Genomic DNA, 26,584 nt, shown 5'->3' with positions numbered 1-26,584 from the left:
AATAGACCCTCAACTCTATGGTCAACTAATACTCGACAAAACAGGAAAGAATGTCCAATAAAAAAAGACAGTTTCTTCAAAAAATGGGGTTGGGAAAATTGGACAGCCACATGCAGAAGAATGAAACTGAACTATTTCCTTACACCACACACAAAAATAGACTCAAAATGGATGAAAGACCTCAATGTGAAACAGGAATCCATCAAAATCCTTGAGGAGAACACAGGCAGCAACCTCTTTGACTTCAGCTGCAGCAACTTCTTCCAAGAAACATCACCAAAGGCAAGGGAAGCAAGGGCAAAAATGAACTACTGGGACTTCATCAAGATCAAAGCTTTTGCACAGCAAAGGAAATAGTCAACAAAACCAAAGACAACTAACAGAATGGCAGAAGATATTCACAATGACATATCAGATAAAGGGCTAGTATCCAAAATCTATAAAGAACTTATCAAACTCAACACCCAAAGAACAAATAATCCAATCAAGAAATGGGCAGAAGACATGAACAGACATTTCTGCAAAGAAGACATCCAGATGGCCAATAGACACATGAAAAAGTGCTCCACATCACTTGGCATCAGGAAAAATCAAATCAAAACCACCTCACACCAGTCAGAATGGCTAAAATTAACCAGTCAGGAAACGACAGATGCTGGTGAGGATGTGGAGAAAGGGGAACCCTCCTACACTGTTGGTGGGAACGCATGCTGGTGCAGCCACTCTGGAAAACAGCATGAAGGTTCCTTAAAAGCTGAAAATAGAGCTACCCTACAACCCAGCAATTACACTACTGGGTATTTACCCTAAAGATACAAATATAGTGATCTGAAGGGGGGCACGTGCACCCAAATGTTTATGGAGCAATGTCCACAATAGCCAAACTATGGAAAGAACCTAGATGTCCATCAACAGATAAATGGATAAAGAGATCTCACACACACACACACACACAGGAATACTATGCAGCCATCAAAAGAAATGGAATCTTGCCATTTTCAACAACGTGGATGGAACTAGAGGGTATTATGTTGAGCGAAATAAGTCAATCAGAGAAAGACAATTATCATATGATCTCCCTGATATGAGGAATTTGAGAGGCAGGGTTGGGAGTTTGGGGGGCAGGGGAAAAAAATGCAACAAGATGGGATCAGGAGAGAGACAAACCATAAAAGACTCTTAATCTCACAAAACAAACTGAGGGTTGCTGGGGGAGGGAGAGGGTGGTCAGGTTATGGACATTGGGGAGGGTATGTGCTATTGTGAGGGCTATGAATTGTGTAAGCTTGACGATTCACAGACTTGACCCCTGGGCCAAATAATACATTATATGTTAATAAAAATAATTAACAAAAAAATTTTTTTTAAATGAAAGCTTAGCTTCCTTCCAATCTTGTGTTATTTTCATTATATTCTTCTTACCAGAAATTTTCTGGACTAATTCGATTGCTTCCTCAACTGGGTCTGAGTTCACCATTTTGTCTAGAATACCCAGCTTGAGTGCTTCATCTGCCGAAATATGTCTTCCTAAAACAAAACAATACAAAGAACAATGTGAGGTTAAAGCAAAAGCATGACTCTCTCTAGTAGGAAGGTTATCTGTCCTAGGTACAAACATCTGTTATTAAATGAAATAAATAAGCAACACACTGACTTTTATGGTAGAAAGGTCACTGTATAAGTAACCAGAAAACTTAATTCAAGCTTCTACTACTGTTTGTGTGATGGTCAAGAATTGTACGGAAACCCCACTTCCCTCTAGGCAAATGGGAATAATTATGCTTACCTCGGTAATTCTGAGTATCAAGTGAGAATAATACATTTTCTTTATATTCCATAAATCACTATACAAGTATTTTGTAAACTATACATCTCTAAAGAAGAAATTATTGATTTTTGAGAATAATAATATAACAGCAGCAAAGCAGCCATACCTCTCTTCCACCAATACATACCGACATACATACCAACGCTGATTACAAAAAAAAAAAAGACAGCCCTGAAACAAGAATATAGTTGGGTAAACAGAAAAATTATTAAGTTGGTGCTGTTTATGTTATAATCAAAATTACACGGGGGCGCCTGGGTGGCTCAGTGGGTTAAGCCGCTGCCTTCGGCTCAGGTCATGACCTCAAGGTCCTGGGATCAAGTCCCGCATCGGGCTCTCTGCTCGGCAGGGAGCCTGCTTCCTCCTCTCTCTCTCTCTGCCTGCGTCTCTGCCTACTTGTGATCTCTCTCTGTCAAATAAATAAATAAAATCTTTAAAAAAAAAAATTACACTGGCTAAACGGGGCGGACGTCTGTCATTTTTTGCCTAGTCAGCAACTTTGTGGAGTTCCTATAAAGTGAGTTTTAGAGTCCTGCCCTTTACTACAGCAGCTAAAAGGGAAGCAGAAGTGATCAGACAATTGTTCCTTCAGATCCGTTCAGAGAGAGTGTGGCCCATGACCCCAAGTTTGGTGAAAGCAGGGCTCGGAAGTGGGGTGTTAGCCTGCAGTAAGGACACAAAGCAGCAGCTAGCGACATCTAGTGTCTGATGGCAGTGGTAGCAGGAGCATCTACCGTCAGGCGGTGTCCTGAGTTCTTCACCAGGTATAAATATGTAATTTAATCTGAATATTCTGAAGTAGCAGGTTAAGGGATACGAGGACCCCTTATCACAGAGTCAGAAGAAAGGAGACAGTAACACCTTACTTGCTTTCTTGCCAGTACCATCTTGCCTTGTGGAAAGTGATCATCAAATCAGTCTTGAGGGTAACAATGCCACAGTTCATACAGCATTAGTGGATATCATCTTTGAGACAAACCCTCCATTCTGGGTTCTTAGTAGTGCTTCAGAGAGTTACAAATGGGTTTTCTTGATCAGATAGACAGTTCAGTGATTTCTGGCAGGGGCCACTCTGCAACATTATTTAGGCGATATTCTAGAAGTGCCTTTGAAAACAGGCTCCCTGATTTCCTCCTGGGGTGAGGAGTGGATGAGTGGCTGCAGGTGTCAAGTCTCCTGTGTGTAAGGTCACTGGGGCAGGGGGTGGGGAGAGATGCCTGAGTAGCTCAGATGGTTGGGTGGCTGCCTCTGGCTTGGGTCATAATTTCCAGGTCCAGGGATCAAGCCCTGTGTCAGGTTCCCAGCTCAGCAAGGACTCTGCTTCTCCTTCTCCCTCTGCCTCTCCCACTGCTTGTGCTTTCTCTGTCTCTCTCTAAAATGAATAAATTAAAGAATCTTTTAAAAGAAATAAAGTGTTAACTCCATTGTTGGTGTTACGATTCCAGATATCAGCTTAGGCTATATTTAGTAAGCCTTTTTTAATGTTTCCCTGACTCATTCTTAACTTTACAAGGGAGTCTAAAGTGGAGACCCTAAAAAAACAAAACAAAACAAAACAAAAAAATAACACTTGGGTAAGGCGTGAGTGAATCAGCCTGCCCAGGTTAAGGGCACCAATGGCAGACAAAATGAAAAATGGAAACCTAGTACAAAAAGGTTCTTTGGGGCAAGTGTGTAGGTACTGTGAGCTAGCCAGGAGGTGCAAATTTCTTCAGCTGTAATGATTGCTTTCAGCCTGGATTTCACACAAGTGGAGGTGTAGCACGACTGTTCTTACAAAGTCAGTGAGATTCTGGGTTCTTTGATTCTGTTTCGAGGGCCTAAAGACCCAGCTCTGCATGTATAACCCGAATATTCAGGCTCAAACTTAAACTTGCTTTTTCTCTTGCTGCCCTCAATGTAGACAACAACCAAGGTCCAAGGGACTTTAATGAGACCCTTGCCAAGAGCTACTATAAGGAGACCCAGGGTAACTGAAGCTGAGACTTCTCTTCTCCAAAGTGGGGAATCTTGATTGTTTCCAGTGTTCTTCATGGCTTCTTTTCCAATCGTTAGAAAATCTTTTTCTACATGGAATCCTTTCCAATGTCATTCTTAAGGTCCCCCTAAAATTGTACAATTTTAAAAGAGGTATATGATTCTGATGTTAGTTTTCTTCTAATTCACTGTGACCTTTTCTATGCAAATCAAAATCCATCATATCCTTACTGTTCGTACTTCTTCTCTTCATCAAGTTAAAAATAGTGGTATTTCTATAAGCAGCAGTGCTTTAGAAAAGGCAATCCTTGTTCACTTCATTTTTGTCAAAGAAGCCAGATTTCTTCCTGATTTCCCCCAAGATATGCTTGCTTTTGAGACTTAATGATGGTAACAGAGACACAAGATTCCTCAGTATTCCCCCAATGCTTCAATTTTCGTAAACCTTAGACTTTACAGACTCATTTCACACTATTACAATTTCCCCCATATTTTATTTGCTTTTCTTCCTTTCTATTTGATCTTTCGCAGAATGAACGGCTTACGCTACTTTGAATTCTATAGTATATTGGATTGTAAGCACCCTCTTATGAATTTTACATTAGATAGTTAACATACTGTACATTCTTAAGAATATATTTATGATACTGTTGTAACTTAAGACAATTTCTAATTTAATTTATTGAAAATCAAGAAATTTAATACTTTTAGTTTTTCTAGCTACCCTTTCATACTCTGTACAGATTTATAACCCCTCCCCAGCATTTAAAAGAAAAAAGGCAGCATTTTTTAGGCACATAGACTCATACTATTTTCTAATTTGGATCATGTACACACAGTTTTGTATGGTGGCTTCTGTGTCAGAAAAAAAATAATGGATTTCAATTAGCAGTTCCCAAACTTTTTAAGCTTAGGACCATTTTGCACTCCTAAAGATAATGGAGGACTCCAAAAAGCCTTTGCTTATGTAGATCGTTTCTATCAATATTTACTGTATTAGAAATTAAAACTGAAAACTTTCAAAATGTTTCTTCATTAAATCACTTTAAAACAATAAGGATAGGGCACCTGGGTGGCACAGTTGGTTAAGCATCTGCCTTCAGCTCAGGTCATGATCCCAGGGTCCTGGGGTCATGCCCCGAATCAGGCTCTCTGCTCACCAGGGAATCTGCTTCACACCTCTCCCTCTCCCCCTGCTTGTGCTCTCTCTCTCTCTCTGTCAAGTAAATAAAATCTTAAAAAAATAATAACAAGGATAAATGTTAATGTTAACATTAATGTGAATACATTTTAATGCAAAATAACTATTTTTTCAAAATTTTAAAAGTCCAGTGAGAAGAGTGTCATTGTTTTATATTTTTGCAAATTTCTTTCGTGTCTGGCTTAATAGAAGACAGCTGGGTTCTCATATATGTTCTGCATTCCATCTGCTCTGACATCACATGGCTTACAACCACCTCTGGAAAGTTCTACTATACGTGTGTGACGGAATAAGAGTAGAAAAGGCAAGTCACATCCAAATGTTATGAAAGTAGCTCTGACTTCATGAACCGCCCCCAATGGTCTTGGGCATTCCCCGGCGTACCCGGACCCCACTTTCAGAATTTTCTGATATAGATTATCATTTTAAAGATTGTATAGAATCTTAGAATAGGCTTGTTGTTTTAAAAACTGTACAGAATCTTAGACTAGGATTCTACATCCTAGGATTCTATACAGTCTTTAAAATGGGGGCACCTGGGTGGCTCAGTGGGTTAAACCTCTGCCTTCAGCTCAGGTCATGATCTCAGGGTCCTGGGATCGAGCCCCACATTGGGCTCTCTGCTCAGCAGAGAGCCTGCTTCCCTCTCTCTCTGCCTGACTCTCTGCCTACTTGTGATGTCTCTCTCTCTCTCAAATAAATAAATAAAATCATTAAAAAATAAAATAAAATAAAATGATAATAATGTAAGGATAATAAAACATGACAAGCATGCAGGATGCCTGGGTGGCTCAGTCGGTTAAATGGCTGCCTTCGGCTCAGGTCATGATCCCAGAGTCCTGGGATCGAGTCCCATATCGGGCTTCTTTCTCAGCAGGCAGCCTGCTTCTCTCTCTGCCTTTGCCTGCTTCTCTGCCTACTTGTGAGCTCTCTCTGACAAATAAATAAATCTTTAAAAAAATATGACAAGCGTATCCAACAGTCATGTACTAGAACTGCGTATGATCTGATTTGATACACACCAGCTCTGCCTCGGAACCTTGGTACTAGGATAGTATACCAATGTTCCCTATAGTTAATGTTTATTTGTGACTGGAGTAATTGTAGTTATTTTGAAAGTAATCTTTTGTTTTGTTTTTATCTTTTGGGAGCTCGCAGGATTCCATTTCCTGGAAGTTTAAAATCTTTACCAAAGATATATCAGGCAATTGAAATCTCATCATTTTTTCCAAGAAAATGGTGAGCTTGCTGAAATGTGACTTCTGGCTCCATTTCATATCTGAAGAGTTTCTTCTGTTTTTTCCTTTGGTTACCGCTTCTCACCTTTTTGCTTCATGCTTTGGGAACTCTTGTTATTCAAAGCAGAGGCATTGAATACATACCTTCTCTATTTTTATGTTAGATTCTGAATTTCAAAAACGGATCTCTATTTATCCTGCACTTGCTGATTGAGTTGTCTGTCCGATCAAGTCCTCTTTTCATTGCTTTGAAAAGAAGTTATTTGGCCTAGTGTTTTGATTTTAGACAGGCGGTTCTTATTGAACAAATGCAGTATTTTCTAAGTTAGATTATTTTCTAAGATTTTCATTTTCTTTCATCTGTTTCACATTAATGTTTCAGTCTTCTAACACCACGGAATATTTTCAGAGGCTTGGGGCTCAGTGTTAAGTTTTTTTGTTTGTCTGTCGGTTTGGGTCCCTGAATTATATTTGCTGATATATATTATTGCTGCTTGGGAGCTCTGGCTACTAAAATTTACCCTCTATATCTTGTTCAAATATGGAGAAAACTCACCTGAACTTAACCCACCTGAAAAGCAGGTAGGATAAGGATGCCACTCACAACATCCCCCTTACTATTCTAGGTACTAAGAAGTATCTCCTCAAAGTCTATAGCCTGAGAGTACCCCTGTCCTGGGAATGACCGTAAAGAAATTCAGGGCTGGAGCAAAGCTCTACAAGAACAGAGCAGAGACTTTGTATACTGTTCAGTGAACAATGAGGACAAACCCTAAAAAGAGAAAGCAGAAGAGCAGGGCACCGTATCCTTGTCATTTGATGGGACAGAGAACACCAGGCTACGAATCAGAGTGGGCTCAAGATTCTCTTTTGTGGTTACTGGGAAAGATTCAGCTGTTTTCAGGTAGCATTTTAAAGGAAGTGTGGAAAAGCAATGGTGGTTGTCCTAATTGCTTCACTTTCCAGAATTAGCTATCTAACGGGCTCCAGAAGATCCAAAAAGGTTAGCTATTTACTCATTAATTTAATCTAAATCTGTTTACTTATTAACTCCCTATGGGCACAGTGCCTACCAAGTTGGTGTTTTGGTTTTTTTTTCAACATTAACAGCAGCAGGGGATCTTTGACTTTCAATAACAATTTTTTTTTTTTTTAGCATATTCTGTTAGAAAAAAAACTCCAAACCAAAGACTAACAGTCTTAATGGCTTCATTATCAAGAGGTACTGTATTAGCCTCCTCTACAAATTCCCACAAACGTATCAGCTTAAAACAACACACATTTCTTGGCTTAGCTTAGTTCGGAAGTCTGAAATAGGTCAGCAAAACTGTGGGGGGGCTCTAAGAGAGAATCCGTTGCACGGTCTTTCCCCACCCCCAGAGGCTGCCTACATCGCTTGGCTTGACCACTTCCTCTATCTTCAGAGCCAGCTGGCAATATCTTCTCTCCTCTCTGACCTCCTGCCTCCCTCTTCTAAGGATGCTTGTAAGGAATTGGGCCCACCTGAAAAATCCAGAATAATCTCTCTTCTCAAGATTCTTAAGTTATTCACATCTACAAAGTCCCTTTTGAATGTGAGGTAACATATTCAATGGTTCTGGGGATGAGGACAAGGACACTGTGGTGGTGGTGGTGGTGGTGGCATTATTTGGCCTGTCACAGTTGCTGTTCATTAAATGTTTTCTATGTGGCAGGTACTCTACCAGAAGCAAGTCCTGTAACTTCATTATTCTTTAAAGCAACAGTGTGGTATTGTTACTGATAAGAAAATGGAGGCCGAGAGGAGATCAGAAGACCTCTCCCCTAAACCCCAGCCACTTTGTCCAACTGCCTACTTGACATCTCCACTTGGATGTCCCATAGTCCTCTCAGACTTAACATGTCCCAAGTAAGCTCTTGTGATTTCTCCCTACAACCTACTCCGCCAGCAACAATCCCCATCTCAATAATGGCACCATCCTTTCAGCTGCTCAGGCCACCAGAATCACTCCATCTCCTCTTTCTTGTACCTCTCGCTTCTGATGGGTCATGAAATCCTGCTAGCTCTCCCCTCATCACATGGGCAGAATTTGACTATGTCTCACCATATGCATGGCTACCTACCCACTCAGGTCTCAGCTCTCCTCATCTCACCCTTGGATGATTAGAGCAGGTTGCTAATCAGCCTTCCTACATCTGCTCTGATGCCTTTCTGCCTCATTTAGAAGAATAGCCAACGTTCCATTCTATCATCTTCAAAGTCCTATATGATGTCACTTCATCTCCTACATCTCTTCCCCTTACTCACTTCACTCCAGCTCTATCAACCTTCTTGCTGTTCTTTGATACTTCAAAGCATACTACAGCCTCCTGGGCTTTGCATTTGCTATTTTCTCCATGTGGAATACTTTCCTCTAGATATTGGCATAATAAGCTCCCTCACCTCTTTAAGGTCTTCACCCAGATATCATTTCATAGGAAAGCCTTTTTAACCCCTCCATCCCTAACATTTTAAAGATTTTTTTTTAAAGATTTTATTTATTTATTTGAGAGAGAGACAGTGAGAGAGAGCATGAGTGAGGAGAAGGTCAGAGAGAGAAGCAGACTCCCCATGGAGCTGGGAGCCCGATGTGGGACTCGATCCCGGGACTCCAGGATCATGACCTGAGCCGAAGGCAGTCGTCCAACCAACTGAGCCACCCAGGTGCCCCAATCCCTAACATTTTATATTAAAATAATACCCCTCTATTCCTAACATTTTATATTCCCACTTTCTGTTTTATGTTTCTCTTTGGCACTTATCTCCATCTAACCTACTATTTACGTGACTTACGTCATAGGTAGGTATATGTGTGAGTATACACTTGTGGTAGCTAGCCTCCAAAGTGACTCCCAGTGAGTTTCACCTCTTGGTGTTCAAGTCCCCTCCCATGTTGAATAGGGAAGACCTCTATAAGCAAGATCATATGTACATTATGTATACATATATATTATATATATCTCATATATAGATGCATACATGTATATTATATATCTGTTATGTATATACATAATCAATCAGAAAAGATGGTGCATGACTCCAAAGCTAAGTCTTAAGACATCACAGCTTTTGCCTTGTTCTGTCTTGGATCACTGACTCCAGAGGAAGCCACCGCCCATGTTGTGAAGACACTCAGGCAGCTGTAGGGAGAGGTCCACATAGAGAAGAAATGAAGCCTCCTGCCAACAGTCAGCATCCACTAGCCATCCATGTAAGGGAACCCACTCAGAAGTAGATCCTTTAGCCTCACTCAAGTTTTCAGATGACTACAGCTCCAGTCAATGTCTTGACTACAACTTCATGAGAAACCCTGAGCTAGAATCGAGCTAAGCTGGTCCCAAATTCCTGACCCAAAAAAATATCGTCAACCAAACATGACTCTTTCTTCCAACCTTACCTCAGTTGGAAATCTCTTTAAAAGTCTCAGCAGCATTTGGTAAATCTAGGGTGTTTAAATGTTTTATAGTGTTGTACTGTTCACATTCCCTAGTGAAAGAGAACAATCTTTACTTGTAGCTAAAATCTTAATACCTGTGAAAGGAAAAATTCAGTCTTTTCCACACTGACACACGAAATCTTTCTGTGACAATTCTGGTTTTAATTTTTATTTATATTACAATTTCCAAATTGAGTCTGAATATAACGTACCTTATATGAATACCAGTGTCTGTGTGTGGACACTTGAACTATATAATTGGTGCTTTGTACACACTTTGATCTAGAAGGCACTTACATGTGGTCTTCATGGTAATGTCTGAGAAGCTTTCAGGGAAGATACTCTTTCCATTTTACAGATGAGAAAATCGATTGTCAAAGAAGTTGAAGTATCCTCTTAAGATTACATGAGTAAGGAATGGCCAATCTAGAATTTCTCTACATTCTCATTCAGTTCCTCACATTGCTCTGGACGGTTGTTGGCAGGGTTTGTACTGACCTGAGGTAATTAGGTCAAGTGCAGCAGGAACTCCAATGAGTCTGGGGAGAAGCTGGGTTCCTCTTGCACCAGGAAGGATTCCTAATGTGACTTCTGGGAAGCCAATTCGAGCCTATCAAAGTTTGAAGACATGAAGATCATAAGAATGAGATGACCTGTAAAATCAAGGCAACCATTCCCTTGGATTTCCCACACTCTTGAAAACACTGTTTCATAATATTCAGCAAATATTCTACAGGGAAAATGAGTCCATATTCTACTTAATTAACAACATAAACAAAGCTGTGCTTCATGCTGAAACACATCTCTAACTTCTTACACATTTTTTCTCTGACTCCATTATGAGCTGTTTGGGCCAACAAAAATGATATTCTCCAGAAACAGCTTTATGGAGCCCTAAAAGAGTGAGGCAGCCAAGAAATTAAAAAAGACAACCCACAGAATAGGAGAGAATATTTTCTAATCATATATGTAGAATACATAAAGAACTTTTCAACTCAATAATAAAAAGACAATCCAGTAAAAAAGGGGCAAAGGCTCTGTACAGACATTTCTCCAAAGAAGAGATACAAATGGGCCAATAAGCACATGAAGAGATATTCAATATCATTAGCCATTGGGAAAATGCAAATCAAAGCCACAAATTCACATCCAATAGGATGACTATAATAAAAAGACAGACAATAACAAGTGTTAGAGAGGAGGCAGAGAATACAAAACCTTCATATATTGTTAGTGGAAATATAAAAGGGTACACTTTGAAAAACAATTTGGCAGTTCCTCAAATGTTGAACATAGAGTCTCCATATGACCCAGCAATTCCACTCCTGGGTATGTACACAAAAGAAATGAAAACATGCCCATCAAAAAAAAAAAGTACACAAATTTTCATAGCACCACTATTCAAAAATATCAAGAAAATGGAAACAACCAAATGTCCATCAATAGATGAATGGAAAAAGAAAATGTGGTATATCCATACAAGGGAATATTATTAGGGTGTAGAAAGGAATAAAGTACTGATACAGGCTACAGCATAGGTGAACCTTGAAAACATTATGCTAAGTGATAGAAGCCAGTCATAAAAGACAACAAGCTGTATGATTCCATTTATATGAAGTGTCTAGAATGGACAAACCCATACAGACAGAAAGATTAGTGGTTGTCAAGGACTGGGGGAGAGGGTAGATGGTAGGTTACTCCTAAAGAGTATGAATTTTCTTTTTGGGATAATAAAATGTTCTAAAATCAACTGTGGTAATGGTTATACAACTCTGTTAATATGCTAATACACCATTCAATTGTACACTTTAAATGAGTGCATTACATGGTATTTGAATTATATCTCAATAAAGCTATTGCAGAAGAATAATCAGGCAACAACCTCAGTCCAGATAAGAGAGTGAGCTTGAGTCCTTTATCATATGCCTCTCCTGGCTATTTAAAAGTGGGTAAAGCTTGGGGCATCTGGGTGCCTCTGTTGGGTAAGTGTCTGGCTCTTGATTTCAGTTCAGGTCATGGTCTCTGGGTTGTAAGATCAAGCCCTGCATTGGGCTCATGTTGGGCATGGAGCCTGCTTGAGATTCCCTCTTTCCCTTTCCGTCTGTCTGCACTGCCTGCCCTCCACCATCTCCCCCCCCCCCCCACTGCCGACTTCCGCACCCCCCACCCTGCACACATGTTCTCCCTCTGTTTAAAAAAAATTTTTAAAAGGCTAGAGCTCTGTTAGTCATCTTCTAGGTTCAGGATGGGAAGAGGAAAACACTTTAATGCAGACTGTCATTTACCCACAATGTAATGACCACAGCTTCAAAATAAGTATCTGAGCCTCTCTCACACAAGGCTTTCCTAACAGTCAGTCATGATTTTTTTCCACCACTATTCATCCCCATCGCCGGCTGACTTATTGCTCATAAGTCAGTGTTAGATCTGCACTCCGTGTGCAGAAGGCACATTAAGAGGGACACAGAAAAAGGAGCACTTAGGATATATGTCTTTATTCATAAGCCTTTATAAAAATTAAAATGCCCTAAGTGGGGCGCCTGAGTGGCTAAGTGGGTTAAAGTCTCTGCCTTCGGCTCAGGTCATGATCCTGGGGTTCTGGGATTGAGCCCTGCATCGGGCTCTTTAGAGCCTGCTTCCTCCTCTCTCTCTGCTGCCTCTCTGCCTACTTGTCATCTTTGTCTGTCAAATAAATAAATAAAATCTTTTAAAAAAAATTAAAATGCCCTAAGGAAACAAATAAATTATGGTATAGCTATAAGACAAAATTATGTAGCCATTTAAAATGATAGTTTTAAGGACTAGTTACAATAAGAGTAACAGCAAATTTCTCATCAGAAACCATAGAAGCCAAGAGGCAATGGGATGACGTATTCAAAGCATTTCAGTGTTTTTACTTTCAGGTAAAAACCTACTTTCAGGTAAAAACCTGTCAAACAACAACTCTATACCTGGCAAAACTAGCTTTTGAAAATGAAAGTAATTTAGGGTGCCTGAGTGGCTCCATTGGTTAAGGGTCCAGTTAAGTGTCTGACTCTGTTTCGGCTCCGGTCATGGGTCATGAGATGGAGCCTAAGCAGGGCTCTGAGCTCAGAGGGAGTCTGCCTGAAGATTGTCTTCCTCTCCCCCCACCCCCAACTTGTGCACACAAATGAGCACATGCACTCTCTTTCTCTCTAGAATAAATATATATTTTTTAGAAGATAGCAAAGAAAAAAAAAAAGGTGTAAGAAAAAAAATACTAGGTAGGAAAAAGACCAGAAGAAAACAAAATAGGATGCTAATAGTAGTTATTTCTGTACTGTGGGTTTATGGGTGATTTTAGTTTACATCTTTACAGTTTCCTGTATTTTCTAGTCTATTAACAATGATCAGTATTATCATTATCATTATAAAATTATGTTACTTATAGCGGCACCTGGGTGGCTCAGTCATTAAGCGTCTGCCTTCACCTCAGGTCATGATCCCAGGGTCCTGGGGTTGAGTCCCACATTGGGCTTCCTGCTCAGCAGGAAGCCTGGTTCTCCCTCTCCCACTCCCCCTGCTTGTCTCCTCTCTTGCTGTGTCTCTCTCTGTCAAATAAATAAATTAAATCTTTAAATCTTTAAATAAATAAAATCTTTAAAAAAAAAGAGAGAGAAAGAAAACTATGTTATCATAGACTGGTATCACAGACTTCATCTACATATCTAATAGCCCAAATTGTATCTATCTACAGAAACAAATGGATTTACAGTTTTATGCTATTTTCAAATCAGAAATTGTCTTCTTAGGGACTGATAATTATGAGGGACCACAAAACTGAAACCTATGAGATAGGACATAAAATTTTAGGGGAACCTGGGTGGCTCAGTCAATTGGGTGACTACCTTCAGCTCAGGTCATGAGCCCAGGTCAGGGTCCTGGGATAGAGCCCCACACTGGGCTCCCTGCTCAGTGAGGGTCCTGCTTCTCCCTCTCTGTCTGCTGCTTCCCCTGCCTGTGCTCTCCTGCTCTGTCTCTGTCAAATAAGAAAAAATAAAATCTTAAAAAAAAGTTTTTTTACAGTACACATACTCAGGATGATAGTCAAAATATTTTCTATCTCATACTGCATGAGCATGGCTCAGAGGAACCTGGCCTGAACCATACTACTGGAGCAGAGTCCTGGTGGCTGAGTAGTGACCCAGGACTTCCCCTTTAGGTGGTGGATCATAGGGAGACCCAAGGGATAGGGTGAGGGGAATCAGTTGGACAGTCATGGGGCTCAGGGTAATAGCTATTCACCCATTGGAATGGACATATTTTCAACAACTACTTCCACTGTGCTGGGGCACAGCAGCAGAAAAAACAGTGCTAAAAATACATGAGTTGTTACCCAGTGAGCTCACCTTTTAAAATGACCACCCCTGAGGCATGCACAGCATTTAGATTTTGCCTTAAAGAAAAATCCCGCACACCAGGCCCCATAAGGAGTTTTAGCTGTTACCTCTGCATGGGCAATCCTATAGTGACAGCCCAGGGCCAGCTCCAGTCCCCCTCCTAAAGCCAGGCCTTGAATAGCTGCCACCACGGGCTTCTCATTTCTCTGTATTTCATCTACTACATGTCCCAGGCCAAGGTCAGACATTCTTGGTGTACCGAAGCTGTGGATATCAGCCCCTAAGGACACAGACAAAGGAAAAGAAAGCTGAGAAAGATTTGGGCTCTGTTATATAATGATAAGGTAACAGACAACTCTCAAGGAATCTCAGACTCTTAGGGTCCATGAAACATTTTATCTTTTGGGTGGACACACAGTGAAGAAAGAACAGCCTAGGAAATGTAGAACAACATGAGAGAAAATCCCCAAATCTTTATCAGGAATCCTGTAATCTTCTGAAGTCTGTCTTTCTATATGACAGGTAGCTACCCTACCTTTAAATAATTAAGGGGCACCTGGGTGGCAGAGTTGGTTAAGTGTCTGACTTGGTTTCAGCTCAGGTCATGATCCCAGGGTCCTGAGATCGAGCCCCGCATCAGGCTCCCTGCTCAGCATGGAGTCCGCTCTGCCTCTCATACTCATGCTCTCTCTCTAAAATAAGTAAAAATCTTTTTAAAAAAAATTTTTAATAAAAATTTAAAAACTCAGGGGGCACCTGGGTTTAGTCGGTTGAGCACCGACTCTTGGTTTTGGCTGAGGTCATGATCTCAGGGTCATGAGACTGAGCCCCAGGTGAGACTCCACATTCAGCAGGATCTGCTTGAGATTCATTCCCTCTCACTCTTCCTCCTCCTCTGCCTCTCCCCCTGCTTGAATGTGTACTCTCTCTCTCTCAAATAAATCATACATAAAAATCTTTAAAAAAAAAAGTTTAAAAGCCCAGAGAAGGGGAACAGAGATTCTGAGGTTGAGCCAGCCCTTCCTAATCTTTTGCATAGTATTGCTCACCAACCCTATTCACAGCAAGTTAGACCCATTGTTAAGAGTATGAAAGCAGGGGCGCCTGGGTGGCTCAGTGGGTTAAGCCGCTGCCTTCGGCTCAGGTCATGATCTCAGGGTCCTGGGATTGAGTCCCACATCGGGCTCTCTGCTCAGCAGAGAGCCTGCTTCCCTCTCTCTCTCTCTCTCTGCCTGCCTCTCCATTTACTTGTGATTTCTCTCTGTCAAATAAATAAAATCTTTAAAAAAAAAAAAAAGAGTATGAAGGCTTTACAACATAAAACTTCAGCAGGAAACACATACATATTTATGAATTACATGTTCATCAACCAGCTTGGAATTATGTTTTCATAATAGATTTTTTTTGTGATCAAGAAAACTACCAACATTTATATGTTTTCCTAATCATAAAAATAACACATGTGGGGCGCCTGGGTGGTTCAGTGGGTTACACATCTGCCTTCGGGTCAGCCCCAGAGTCCTGAGATCCAACTCTGAGTCGTGCTCCCTGCTCAGTGGGAAGCCTACTTCTCCCTCTCCCTCTGCTGCCCCCTCTGCTTATGCTCCCACTCTCTAATAAATAAATAAAATCTTAAAAAAACAAAACATGTATTACAGGAAATTTTAAAAATATACAAAGTAATAAAGAACATAAAGACCACCTCAAAAATCACCACACAGAGATAATAATGTAATATTTTGGAGGAATTCTTAGTTGTTTCCCAGTGCATATATGTAAATGGCTTTGTGACCTTCAGTAAGCTATTTATTTAGCCTTTAATCTCAAAACCTTTCTTAAATGACTTTGAATTAAACAAAAATTTACTGTAATATACATTTAACAATACTGAGAGCATTCTATAACAACACTTTTCATATTTTCCTTTTTTCACATAACATTATAAATACTGAGCATTTTCCCTATAGCATTATCTATCCTTTAAAAACATTAAGCAAGGGTGCCTGGGTGGCTTAGTCAGTTCAGCATCTGCCTTCCGCTCACGTCATGATCCCAGGGTTGTGGGATCACGCCCATGTCAAGCTCCTTGTTCAGCAGTGAGCCCGCTTCTCCCTTTGCCTGCCACTCCCCCTGATTTTGCACGCTTGCTCTCTCTCTCTCTCTCTGTCAAAGAAACAAAATTTGGGGGGGGGGGGGAAAGGGCAGCTCTTTCTGCCCATGGGTCCTGTCCCTGGGCTTTTATAAAATCACCTTTTTGCATTCAAATAATTAAATAAATAAAAACTATTTATAAATTAAATAAATGATATATGTCTATTATTGATATATTATATATTATACATAATTTATATATTATATTTGATAATATTTGATATTATATTAATGTATTAATATAGTTATACTATAAATATAATATTTAAGATATATAAATATGAATAATATATAAATATATGACATATAAATAAATAAATATTTATTTATTTATTGGTACAAGTTAAAAAGTTAAAGCAATCACTTCATATTCAGCCTATTCATGTTTTTGTTTCTACCTGCTCCTTACCTAGCATTATGGTTTTTTCTTACCCATTCATCATATTCCTATTCTAATCCAGTGTTATTACAATTGTTCTTATAAAGATTCCTTTTGCCTTAAGAAAAACAAGATCTATTTCACCCTGTAACTTTAGATTTAAACAATAATCATATCCTGATAGCAATTAGCACATACTGGATAAATACTTTACACCTAGTTTAAGTGTCTAACAATCCCCATTTTACAGGTCAGGAAGTTAAGGCTTTGAGATGTTAAGTGGCTAGTTCAAACATATGACCAGTTAATTACTGGTAGAAAAAGGATTTGAACTTGGGCAGTTTAACTACATAGCCCATATTCTTTTTTTTTTTTTTTTTTTTTAAAGATTTTATTTATTGTTATACTATATCCCTCCTTCCACTTGCAGCATAAGGTTAGTATTATTATCCCATTTTACAGAAACCAAGGCACAGATAAGAGTACAGTGATTTCACTGTTTAACTGTGTATTTCTGGCATATAGAAATGTAACTAATTTTTGATATTGATTAAATATCCAGCAAAATTCTCATATTAATTCTAGTAGTTTTCTAATAGATTATTTTTATTTTCTGCAAACACTATCATATCTTCTGAATAATGAAGTTTCATTTTTGCCTTTCCAATCCCTATACCTCTCATTTGTTTTTTTGGCCTTACTGGGCTGGCCAGGGCCTGGAACACAATGTCAAACAGAAATGGTGATAGCAGTTAGCCATGTCTTGTTCCTTTCTCAGAAGGAGAGCTTTCAGTTTATCATTTTATCTGATGTTTGCTGTAGATTTTCCAAAATGGATTAAGACATTTTCTTTCTATACCTAGTTTACCAGGAAATTTTATTTTTAGTACATGTCAGATGTTATCAAATGTTTTTTCCTGCATTTCTTGAAAAAAAAGAATCACATGTTTTTTTCTTTTCCAATCTTTTAATAGAATGAAATCAATTAATCTTCTAACGTTCAACCAATCTGGTATTTCTGGGGAAAAAGTGATGTCTTCTACTTTTTATTCTTTGTTAGATTCAATTTTATAAATATTGCTCAAGATTTTTTATATTTAGGTTTGTGGGGTGCCTGGGTGGCTCAGTGGGTTAAGCCGCTGCCTTCGGCTCAGGTCATGATCTCAGGGTCCTGGGATCGAGTCCCGCATCGGTCTCTCTGCTCTGCAGGGAGCCTGCTTCCTCCTCTCTCTCTCTGCCTGCCTGTCTGCCTGCTTGTGATCTCTGTCTGTCAAGTAAATAAATAACATCTTTAAAAAAAAAAAAAAGATTTTTTATATCTAGGTTTGTGAATGAAACTGGCCTTTCAATTTTTTTTTCCCATTGCAAATTTCATTCACAAATTTTGCTTTTTCATACAGGCCTTGACAGGTGTTGGTACCAAAGTTATGCTAGTCTCACATAATGAATTGGAAAGTGTATTGGATTGAACCTATGACACTTACTTTATTTGGAAATAGGATCTTTGCAGATATAACTGAGTAATAATGAGGTCATACTGGATAAGCATGGATCTGTCTCAGCTCAGGGAAATCTGGACACAGGGGAGAGGGCTGTGGGAGAGAGGCAGGGAGAGAAGTGAGATAGTAACAAGCCAGGGAACACCAAGTGCTGCCAGCAACCACAGAAGCTAGAGGACACCAAGGAAAGATTCTTCCCTAGAGCTTCCGGAGTAAGAATGACCTTGCAGATATCTTGACTTTGAACTTCTACCCTCCAGAACTATGAGAGAACAGATTTCTGTTGTTTTCAGTCACCTAGTTTAAGTCATTTGTTACCGTAGCCCTAGGAAACTAATATGGAAAGTGTTCCCTCTTTTTATATTCCCTAAAAAAAATTTTTGTGTAAAATTAGAATAATATTTTCCTTGACTTTTTAGTTAGGGCTTGCCAAGAGTCAACTGCAGCTAGAGTTTATTTTGTGAGATTTTTGATTACTGGCAGATTTGTGTTATCTTTTTTAATGGCTACAGCATCTGTAGTGATAGCCCATTCACCATTTCTCATGTATATAGTGTCTTCTCTTTCTTTTTCTTGATCAGTCTTCTCCAGAGGTTTGTCAATTCTACCAGTCTTTGGAAGAACTAATTTTGACCTAATCTTGAATCACATTTGTTTCTATCTCATTAATTTCTCATTATTCCCTTCCTTCTACTTCACTGGGTCTGTTTCATCGCTTGTTTTGTTAGTTCCTTGATACAGATGCTTAGCTCATTATATTTCAGTCTGTTTTCTTTTCTGATAAATACCTTTTCGCTTATAAATCTCCTGTTAACTTTGCTTTAGCTGTATCCTTCAAGTTACATATGTCTCATTTTCTCTATCATTTAGTTCAAAATATTTTCTAAATTCTATTACAATTTCTGCTTTGGCTCAGAGATTATTAAGAAATGAATTTAATTTCTAAGTGTATGGGTATTTCTAGTTATAGTTTTGTTATTGATTTCTAGTTTAATGACATTGTTGTCAGTGAATATATTCTAAGTGAAATTTATTGAGACAAATTTAATGAAAGTCTAATGCTTTTCTAGGAGAATAATTTTTTCTGTCATTGAGCTCTAACTACATTCTCTCTTTTCTACCTCCTTTCTTACAAAGAAATAATCAAGTTCTACATAATTGGGATCCCTCTCTCCATGCCACAAAGCCACTATCTTCGGCTCCTGACCTCAACTTTTCAAACAACAAAGTAAGCCATTTAATAACTGGTTAACGTTCGGCACAGTATTTGAATCTCTCTCAGGCTCATCTTTCTCTTCCATGAATGGAGATTTACTGAGAATTAAAATATAATATGTATAAAAATACTGTTTTCATTATTAATAAATAAATAACCTATACAAATGGCACACAGTAGGCAAGGTAACTGGTAACTACTATAATGATTAACATTTCTACATTTCTTTATTGTTATGATTCCAATACTTATTTCTTCTCAGGTTTCAGTGAACATACATTAAATTCCCTTGGCTGCAGTAAGATCACATACACCTTCCTATCCACGTGACTTTTGTCAAAGGGCATAAACATATTCAGTGGGGAAAAGAAGAAAAGTTGTCACAAATACCACTGAATCCCTATTTCAGATTCTTTTGCCATATGTTTTCAATATTTTTGCCTCTTCATGGAATAACCCAGTAAAGACTGTCATGATCCCTGAGATGGCTGACCTTCAAAAGAAAAATGAACTCCATTTCAAGTCACTGTGTGAAATAAAAAATAACATTAACTGAACATCTTCTGATGTAGGAAGGCACTACACTTCCAGATATACCTCTTATAACATCACAAAAACCTGTTAAGATAGATATTACTATCTGCTTTCTTTTTTTAAGATTCTATTTATTTGAAGCCAAACAATGGAAAGAGCCTAGATGTCCATCAGCAGATGAATGGATAAAGATGTAGTACACACACACACACACACACAGGAATACTATGCAGCCATCAAAAAAACTGAACTCTTGCCATATGCAATGATGTGATTGGAACTAGAGGGTATTATGCTAAGCAAAATAAGTCAATCAGAGAAAGACAATTATCATATGACCTCCCTGATATGAAGAATTTGAGAAACAAGACAGAGGATCATAGGGGAAGGGAGGGAAAAATGAAGCAAGACGAAATCAGAGAGGGAGACAACCATTAGAGACTCTTTTTTTTTTTTAAAGATTTTATTTATGTATTTGACAGACAGAGATCACAAGTAGGCAGAGAGGTAGGCAGAGAGGTAGGCAGAGAGAGAGGGAGAGGGAAGCAGGCTCCCTGCTGAGCTGAGAGCCCGATGTGGGACTCGATCCCAGGACCCAGAGATCATGACCCGAGCTGAAGGCAGTGGCTTAACCCACTGAGCCACCCAGGCGCCCCTAGAGACTCTTAATCTCAGGAAACAAACTGAGGGTTGCTGGAGTGGAGCAGGTTCAGGGGGATGGGGTAGCTGGGTGATGGACATTGGGGAGGGTATGTGCTATGGTGAGCACTGTGAGTTGAATAAGACTGATGAATCACAGACCTGTACCCCTGAAATAAATAATACATTATATGTTAATTTTTTTAAAAGATTCTATTTATTTGAGAGACAGAGAACAAAATGAGAGAGAGAGAGAGAGTACACAAGCTTGTGGTGGGGGGCAGCGGGGAGGGCAGAGGGAGAGGGACTAACAGACTTCCCGCTGAGCAAGGAGCCTACTATGGGGCTCAATCCCAGGACCCTGGGATCATGAGCTGAGCCAAAGGCAGATGCTTAACCAACTGAGCCACCCAGGTGGTCCTACTATCTACCTTCTAAATAGAGAAACTGAGGTTCAGGAGATAACAGGGATTTGCCCAAGCTCCCATAGGGTGGAGCTATATCCAACATACCTGCTAGTGGCTAGTATTAGTATATATTAGCAGGTATAACACCCAGCAAGCCTGGCACTATATGTCTTCTAAAGGCTCAATCCAATATAAAAGAGAGTAAGATCAGAATTTCCTCTGGGTCTCCTTGTGACTATGTCTCTACAATGTTTGTCACTCCCACTCAAGTCTCCCATATCCTTTACCCGCCCTATGGCATTACCCACAGAGACGGCTCATGCACTATCAGTATCAGTTTGTGGCTGGTTTCTGGAGACAGCAGGAGAGGGTTAGAGACTGGTTACCTGCAGAGAATTTGCCATCTGCTCCACAAATCACAATGGCTTTTACTGTATGGTCTGTTAGAGCTTTCTGCAGTCCCGCTTTTATTCCATGGAGTACAGCTGTACTAAAAGAAAAAAAATACATGAGGCATTATAATTTAATTTCTACCATCTCAGTGTTTTTTTCCTTTTCTAACAATGAAAAATGAAACATACACACAATGGATAAAAACCTTAGTTACTTACTATTCAGCTTTCACTAATTTAATCAACTGATAATATGTATGTCAGGGCGCCTGAGTGGCTCAGTTGGTTAAGAGTCTGCCTTCAGCTGAGGTCATGATCCCAAGATCTGGGATCGAGCCCTACATTGGGCTTCCTGCTCAGTGGGGAGCCTGCTTCTCCCTCTCCCTCTGTCCCTCTGCCCCACTCATGTTCTCTCTCTCTCGCCCACTCTCTCTGTCTCATATAAATAAAAATCTTAAAGAAATAATATATATTTCAACTGTGAATTAAGTACAAAGCTAAATAAATGAATAAACTTTTTTAAAAATGCGTTTTCCTGAACTTTGTTGTAACTTTGACCACTTAGAAGCAGCACTTATCAATTTTAAAATATTATTGTACACACTCTATGTACAGGAAAAGGAGTTTACAACATTCTAGGAAACAACAAAATATTACACCATATGCTGTAATAAAAGTACAAAGAAAGTGATGTGGACATTTACAAAGAGAAGAACTTACAATTTGTCATCCTAGCAAAATATAAGAAAACTGAAATAGTCTAAAAGAAACAACCTAAGAGATGTGTCAGGGGCTTCAAGTCACCCCAAATATTCAGCCCTTTCCACTTTCTTTCAAGTATGACGCATCTAGTTTTTAGCTGGATACATGACTGCCCAAAGTGAAGACTACATTTTCTGGCCTGTTATGCAGGAAAGCGAGTGTAAGGCATTAAATCCTGGACAATAAGATGATACTTTAAGAGTCCTTAAAGGATTGGGAATGCTTTTCTCTTTTCCTTTTCTGGCAGGAATGGGGATGTGATGGCTAGATCATGAGCAGCCATCATGGACCAAGAGGTGGAAGCCATGTATTGAGGATGGCAGAGCAAGAAATAAACAGACGGGGTCCCTGATGACTGTGGAGCAGTCATACCATTCTAAGACACTGCTGTGAAAGAAATCAACCTTTCCTTGTTTAATCCACTACTCTTTTGAGTTGTCTGTCTCTGAGAGCTGAAACCAATACTAACTAATTTAAGAGGCAAAGGCAAAGTCTGGGAAAGAAAAGGCATGTAACAGACTGCTACATTTCCTTAATGAGGGAGTCATCTACAGAAGAGAGTCAAGATTAAATGAGTCTGCTGAAGGAAAAGAGAGCTGAAGGTAAATCCTCTGGATACACCCTCATTGAAGAAGTGGGAGAGGCTCAGCAGAGTGATTTAGTACCAAGGGAGCAAAGATCAAGAGAGGAGAATTTGCCAAGAAGTAGAGGATCAATGAGTGTTAAGGGTTGGGGAAGGAGGAGAACCTGGGAAATGTGATGAGGAATTGCTTAAAGGAAAAATGACAGAACCAGGGTCCAATTTTGCACTGGAATTCTAAGCATTCTGGGTAAAATATCTATTCTAGTATATATAGGATGAAAAAGAAAAAAAAAACAATTTTTTTTAAAAAACCCAACAAACTGCTAGAAAAGCCAAATTGCTCAGATCAACAACTATGAGTTAAAATATCAGGAAATAAAGGAGATACTGGTATATATTAACTCCTTTTTGCCTAGTTACTTTTCATCATTTAACCTAGATGACACCAGACAAAACCCTTTGGCTTTGACTGGTTAATTAGAAACCAAATCTACCAGGAGTACCTGGGCTCTGTTGGTTAAACACCACTCTTGATCTCGGCTCAGGTCATGATCTCAGGGTCATGGGACTGAGACCCCCCACACGATCCCCCCCACCACCACATCCAGCCCCATATGGAGTCCTGAGCTGCTTTGGTGCTCAGCAGGGAGTTTGCCTGAGATGCTCTCTCTCTCTCTCTTTCCCTCTGTCCCTCCCCCTATGCTCGCTCACTCTCTCTCCCCCTCTCTCCCTAAAATAAATAAATAAATCTTAAAAGACAGAGGAGGAGGTGAAAAAGAAGGAGGAGGAGGAAGTGGGGGAGGAAAGGAAGGACAGAGAAGGAAGGAAGAAAGGAAGAAACCAAATCTGCTAATGAGATTTGGACCCAACCAGAACACTCAGAAGTTCAAAAGGCAAATATTTCCTCTGGGTAAATAATGGTTGCAAAAGTAGCCAAAATCAGTGCCACTGAGGACAAGAGTCTAGCTTCCCCCCTTTCAACCAAACTCTACTCTTTTACCTCTTACGGTCTCGCTAATTTTGCAAAAATCAAACACAGGGAAATGAAAACGGCTATAAACAGGCACAGCTTTACCAGATTCAATCCGACAAAGGGACCACAGCCTTGCAGCAATGAGTTTACATGGGTTAAGAAATAATTTTCTCTGGCGCCTGGACAGCTCAGTTAGTTAAGCCATTGCCTTCAGCTCAGGTCTTGATCCTGGAGTCCTGGGATGGAGTCCTGGAATTAAGTCCTGGATCCGGATCCCAGCTCCACAGGGAGTCTTCATCTCCCTCTGACCTTCTCCCCTCTCATGCTCTCTCTCTCTCTTAAATAAAATAAATAAATAAAATATTTTTTTTTTAAAGAACTTCTTAAAAAAGCAAGACAAAAGAAATTATTCTCTCCCTTTAATATTGTCCAAGAGTGGAGAAATTTGAGTCTAGAGTAAAGATAACATTTTCATGGGTGCTGAGCAAAGCTCTTAACTTCTGTGGCTTTAGGAGGTCTTTCATGTGACAGTTTTTTTTAAATCCAAAGGTCATCATATTAAGTTTGTAGCTTGTGACCAGCATTTTTTAAATCAAAGAAATAGAAGAGAAAAATAGAATATGACAAATCATACACCATGTAAGGATAAGGGTTCTGTTTTGGGAGGTTCGGAGCGGGGGCTGTTTGTTTGTTTGTTTCTGCCCAGTACAGAGCTTGAAATCACAACCTGCTCCCCCAGATTATAAGACCTGGGCTGAAATCAAGAGGCAGACACCTAACAGACTTCAGCCACCCAGGCGCCCCATAAGGGTAAGTTTTGTTTGTCCTACACTTCAGGATCTTCAGCATAGGTAAATTTCACCACAACATCAGGAGGTAGATACAAACTTTTCTCTTGCAGGGTGGGGGTGGGGGGTGGAGAAGGGGCAGGCTAAATACGAGAAATGTTTAAAATTGCTATGAGAAAATAAATAAATAAATAAAATTGCTATGAGAAAATACTTCTAGTTATGGGTATAAGACTGTGAAACTTTTCCCCCAAGTTCGTGATGGGCATGGTTTGCCATTATGAGCAGAGGTGACGCAGAGTCCTAATGTCTACTACCTCTAACTAAAACACAGACAAGTCCAAAATGGATATGTAGTCATATCACTTATATTTTTCTTCATCAAAACCAAAATAACAGATATTTTGCTTTTTTTTTTCTGAGAATGGCAAGAAACTGGAGATATTCTTGTTATGATTTTATTCCTGCACCTTTTTTTGTATTATTAAATGCAATAACTTGTATTAAAAATAAGAATTATTCTAATAATGATAAAATTGAATCTGATGACACGAAGATAAAAAATCAGTTAAAATTAGCAAGCCTCCTCATTCCAGTCTCTCTCTCTCCTTTTTTTCTATTAACATGTAATGTATTATTGGTCCCAGGAGTACTGGTCTGTGAATCATCAGTCTTACACAATTCACAGCCCTCACCATAGCCCACAGCCTACCCAATGTCCATAACTCAGCCACCCTATCCCTACCCCCAGCCCCAGCAGCCCTCAGTTTGTTTTGTGAGATTAAGAGTCTCTTATGGTTTGTCTCCCTCCCGATCCAATCTTGTCTCATTTTTCCCCCTCCCTTCCCCCCACCCCACTTCTCAAATTCCTCATATCAGAGAGATCCTATGATGTTTGTCTTTCTCTGATAGTCCAGTCTCTTTTTTGCTCCAGTGGTATGTCTTAAGGATATTGACCAAAGGTCTTTCTGCTTGTTTTATATATTCTTCGTAAATTATAATTTCTGCTAATCCTACTCTCTGAGAATGGGTGCCTCTTTCCTGGTCTGATGGATCACTATCCTTTTTTTTTTTTTTTTTTTTAAAGATTTTATTTATTCGATAGATCACAAGTAGGCAGAGAGGCAGGCAGAGAGAGAGGGGGAGGCAGGCTCCCTGCTGAGCAGAGAACCCGATGTGGGGCTCGATCCCAGGACCCTGAGATCATGACCTGAGCCGAAGGCAGTGGCTTAACCCACTGAGCCACCCAGGCGCCCCGATCACTATCCTTTTAACAAAGATTCGCAAGAACCAAATGTATATAATTAAACATTTTTTAAATAAAAACCAGAAAAACCACCAGTTTTGAAAGCACGGCTGTTTAAGTACACTGCACACATCTGTGTCAAAGTTTACCAAGGAAGGTGCTCCACGATAAAATCAAAGAAGGTAACTGCACAGTCGTTTTTTGGGAAATGCTACTTAATGCGCTTTCTCCAAACATATCTTCCAATGAAGCACCAAGGCCTTCGGTTTAGAACAGATCAGGAGAAAGAACTTTGCATTTCTCTGCCACATCACAGTTCACCTGTTCTCACTGCCTTGGCATTAATGAGGACCCTTGTTAATTTTTTCTCCCCTCCACCCCCAAATGTGAAGCCACCTTCTCATCAGCTTTTTAAAACTTTCAGTCACGGCCTGGACTTGGGGCTGGGAAGTGAGGGATCAAGGTCGGGCCAGCATTGGTACCTTTGGAACAGAACATACACTCGAGAAGTCAAAGCTGCTAACAAGCAGAAGGGCTGAGCACGAAGCTGGCACGGAGGATCCGGTCCGGGCCCAGCTCCCCCACTTAGCCGCCATCTGCCCGCCTCTGAGCCTCAGTTTCCTCACTAGGGAAACAGCATCCGAGTTCGCAGCGACGTTCACAAAGCTCACCGAAGCCCCAGGCCGCGCCGCGCGCCGCCGTTCCGTCCGTGCCAGCGTTCAAACCAGCCGCGGGCTGAAAGCAAGCTTCGGAGCGGGCAGGCGGCGTGGGGCTCGCCGTCCGCGGGCCGGAGGCGACCGAGCCGGTTACCTGATGGCGTTCACCGGCGGGTTTCGGAGGCGGATCAGCGCCAGACAGTTCCGCAACCGCGTGTACTCCGCCATGTCTCCAAGCTCGCGAAAGTCGCCTCCGTCTCCCGCCGCTAGGCTACGCCGCGTTCCCCCCCACCCCGCGC

At 40.2% G+C, this 26,584-nt stretch overlaps 1 protein-coding gene across 6 annotated transcripts in view; it reads right to left on the bottom strand.

Annotated features, from left to right (window-relative positions):
* EHHADH (enoyl-CoA hydratase and 3-hydroxyacyl CoA dehydrogenase) overlaps positions 1-26,584 on the bottom strand; it is a 50,001-nt gene extending 23,417 nt beyond the window's left edge. The window contains exons 1-5 of one of the 6 annotated variants that reach the window (XM_059391365.1): positions 26,440-26,584; positions 21,272-21,375; positions 14,168-14,340; positions 10,198-10,309; positions 1,423-1,527 (exon numbers count right to left, since the gene is read on the bottom strand). In XM_059391365.1, the coding sequence (XP_059247348.1) occupies positions 1,423-1,527; positions 10,198-10,309; positions 14,168-14,340; positions 21,272-21,375; positions 26,440-26,513 (568 nt within the window). In that variant the 5' untranslated portion in view covers positions 26,514-26,584. The other 5 variants (XM_059391366.1, XM_059391367.1, XM_059391368.1 and 2 more) reach the window with 5 other exon arrangements.

Source organism: Mustela nigripes, chromosome 2, assembly GCF_022355385.1.
Source record: "Mustela nigripes isolate SB6536 chromosome 2, MUSNIG.SB6536, whole genome shotgun sequence".
Classification (NCBI taxonomy): domain Eukaryota; kingdom Metazoa; phylum Chordata; class Mammalia; order Carnivora; family Mustelidae; genus Mustela; species Mustela nigripes.
The sequence above is the reverse complement of the archived record's forward strand: the minus strand, read 5'-3'. Positions and strand labels throughout refer to the sequence as shown.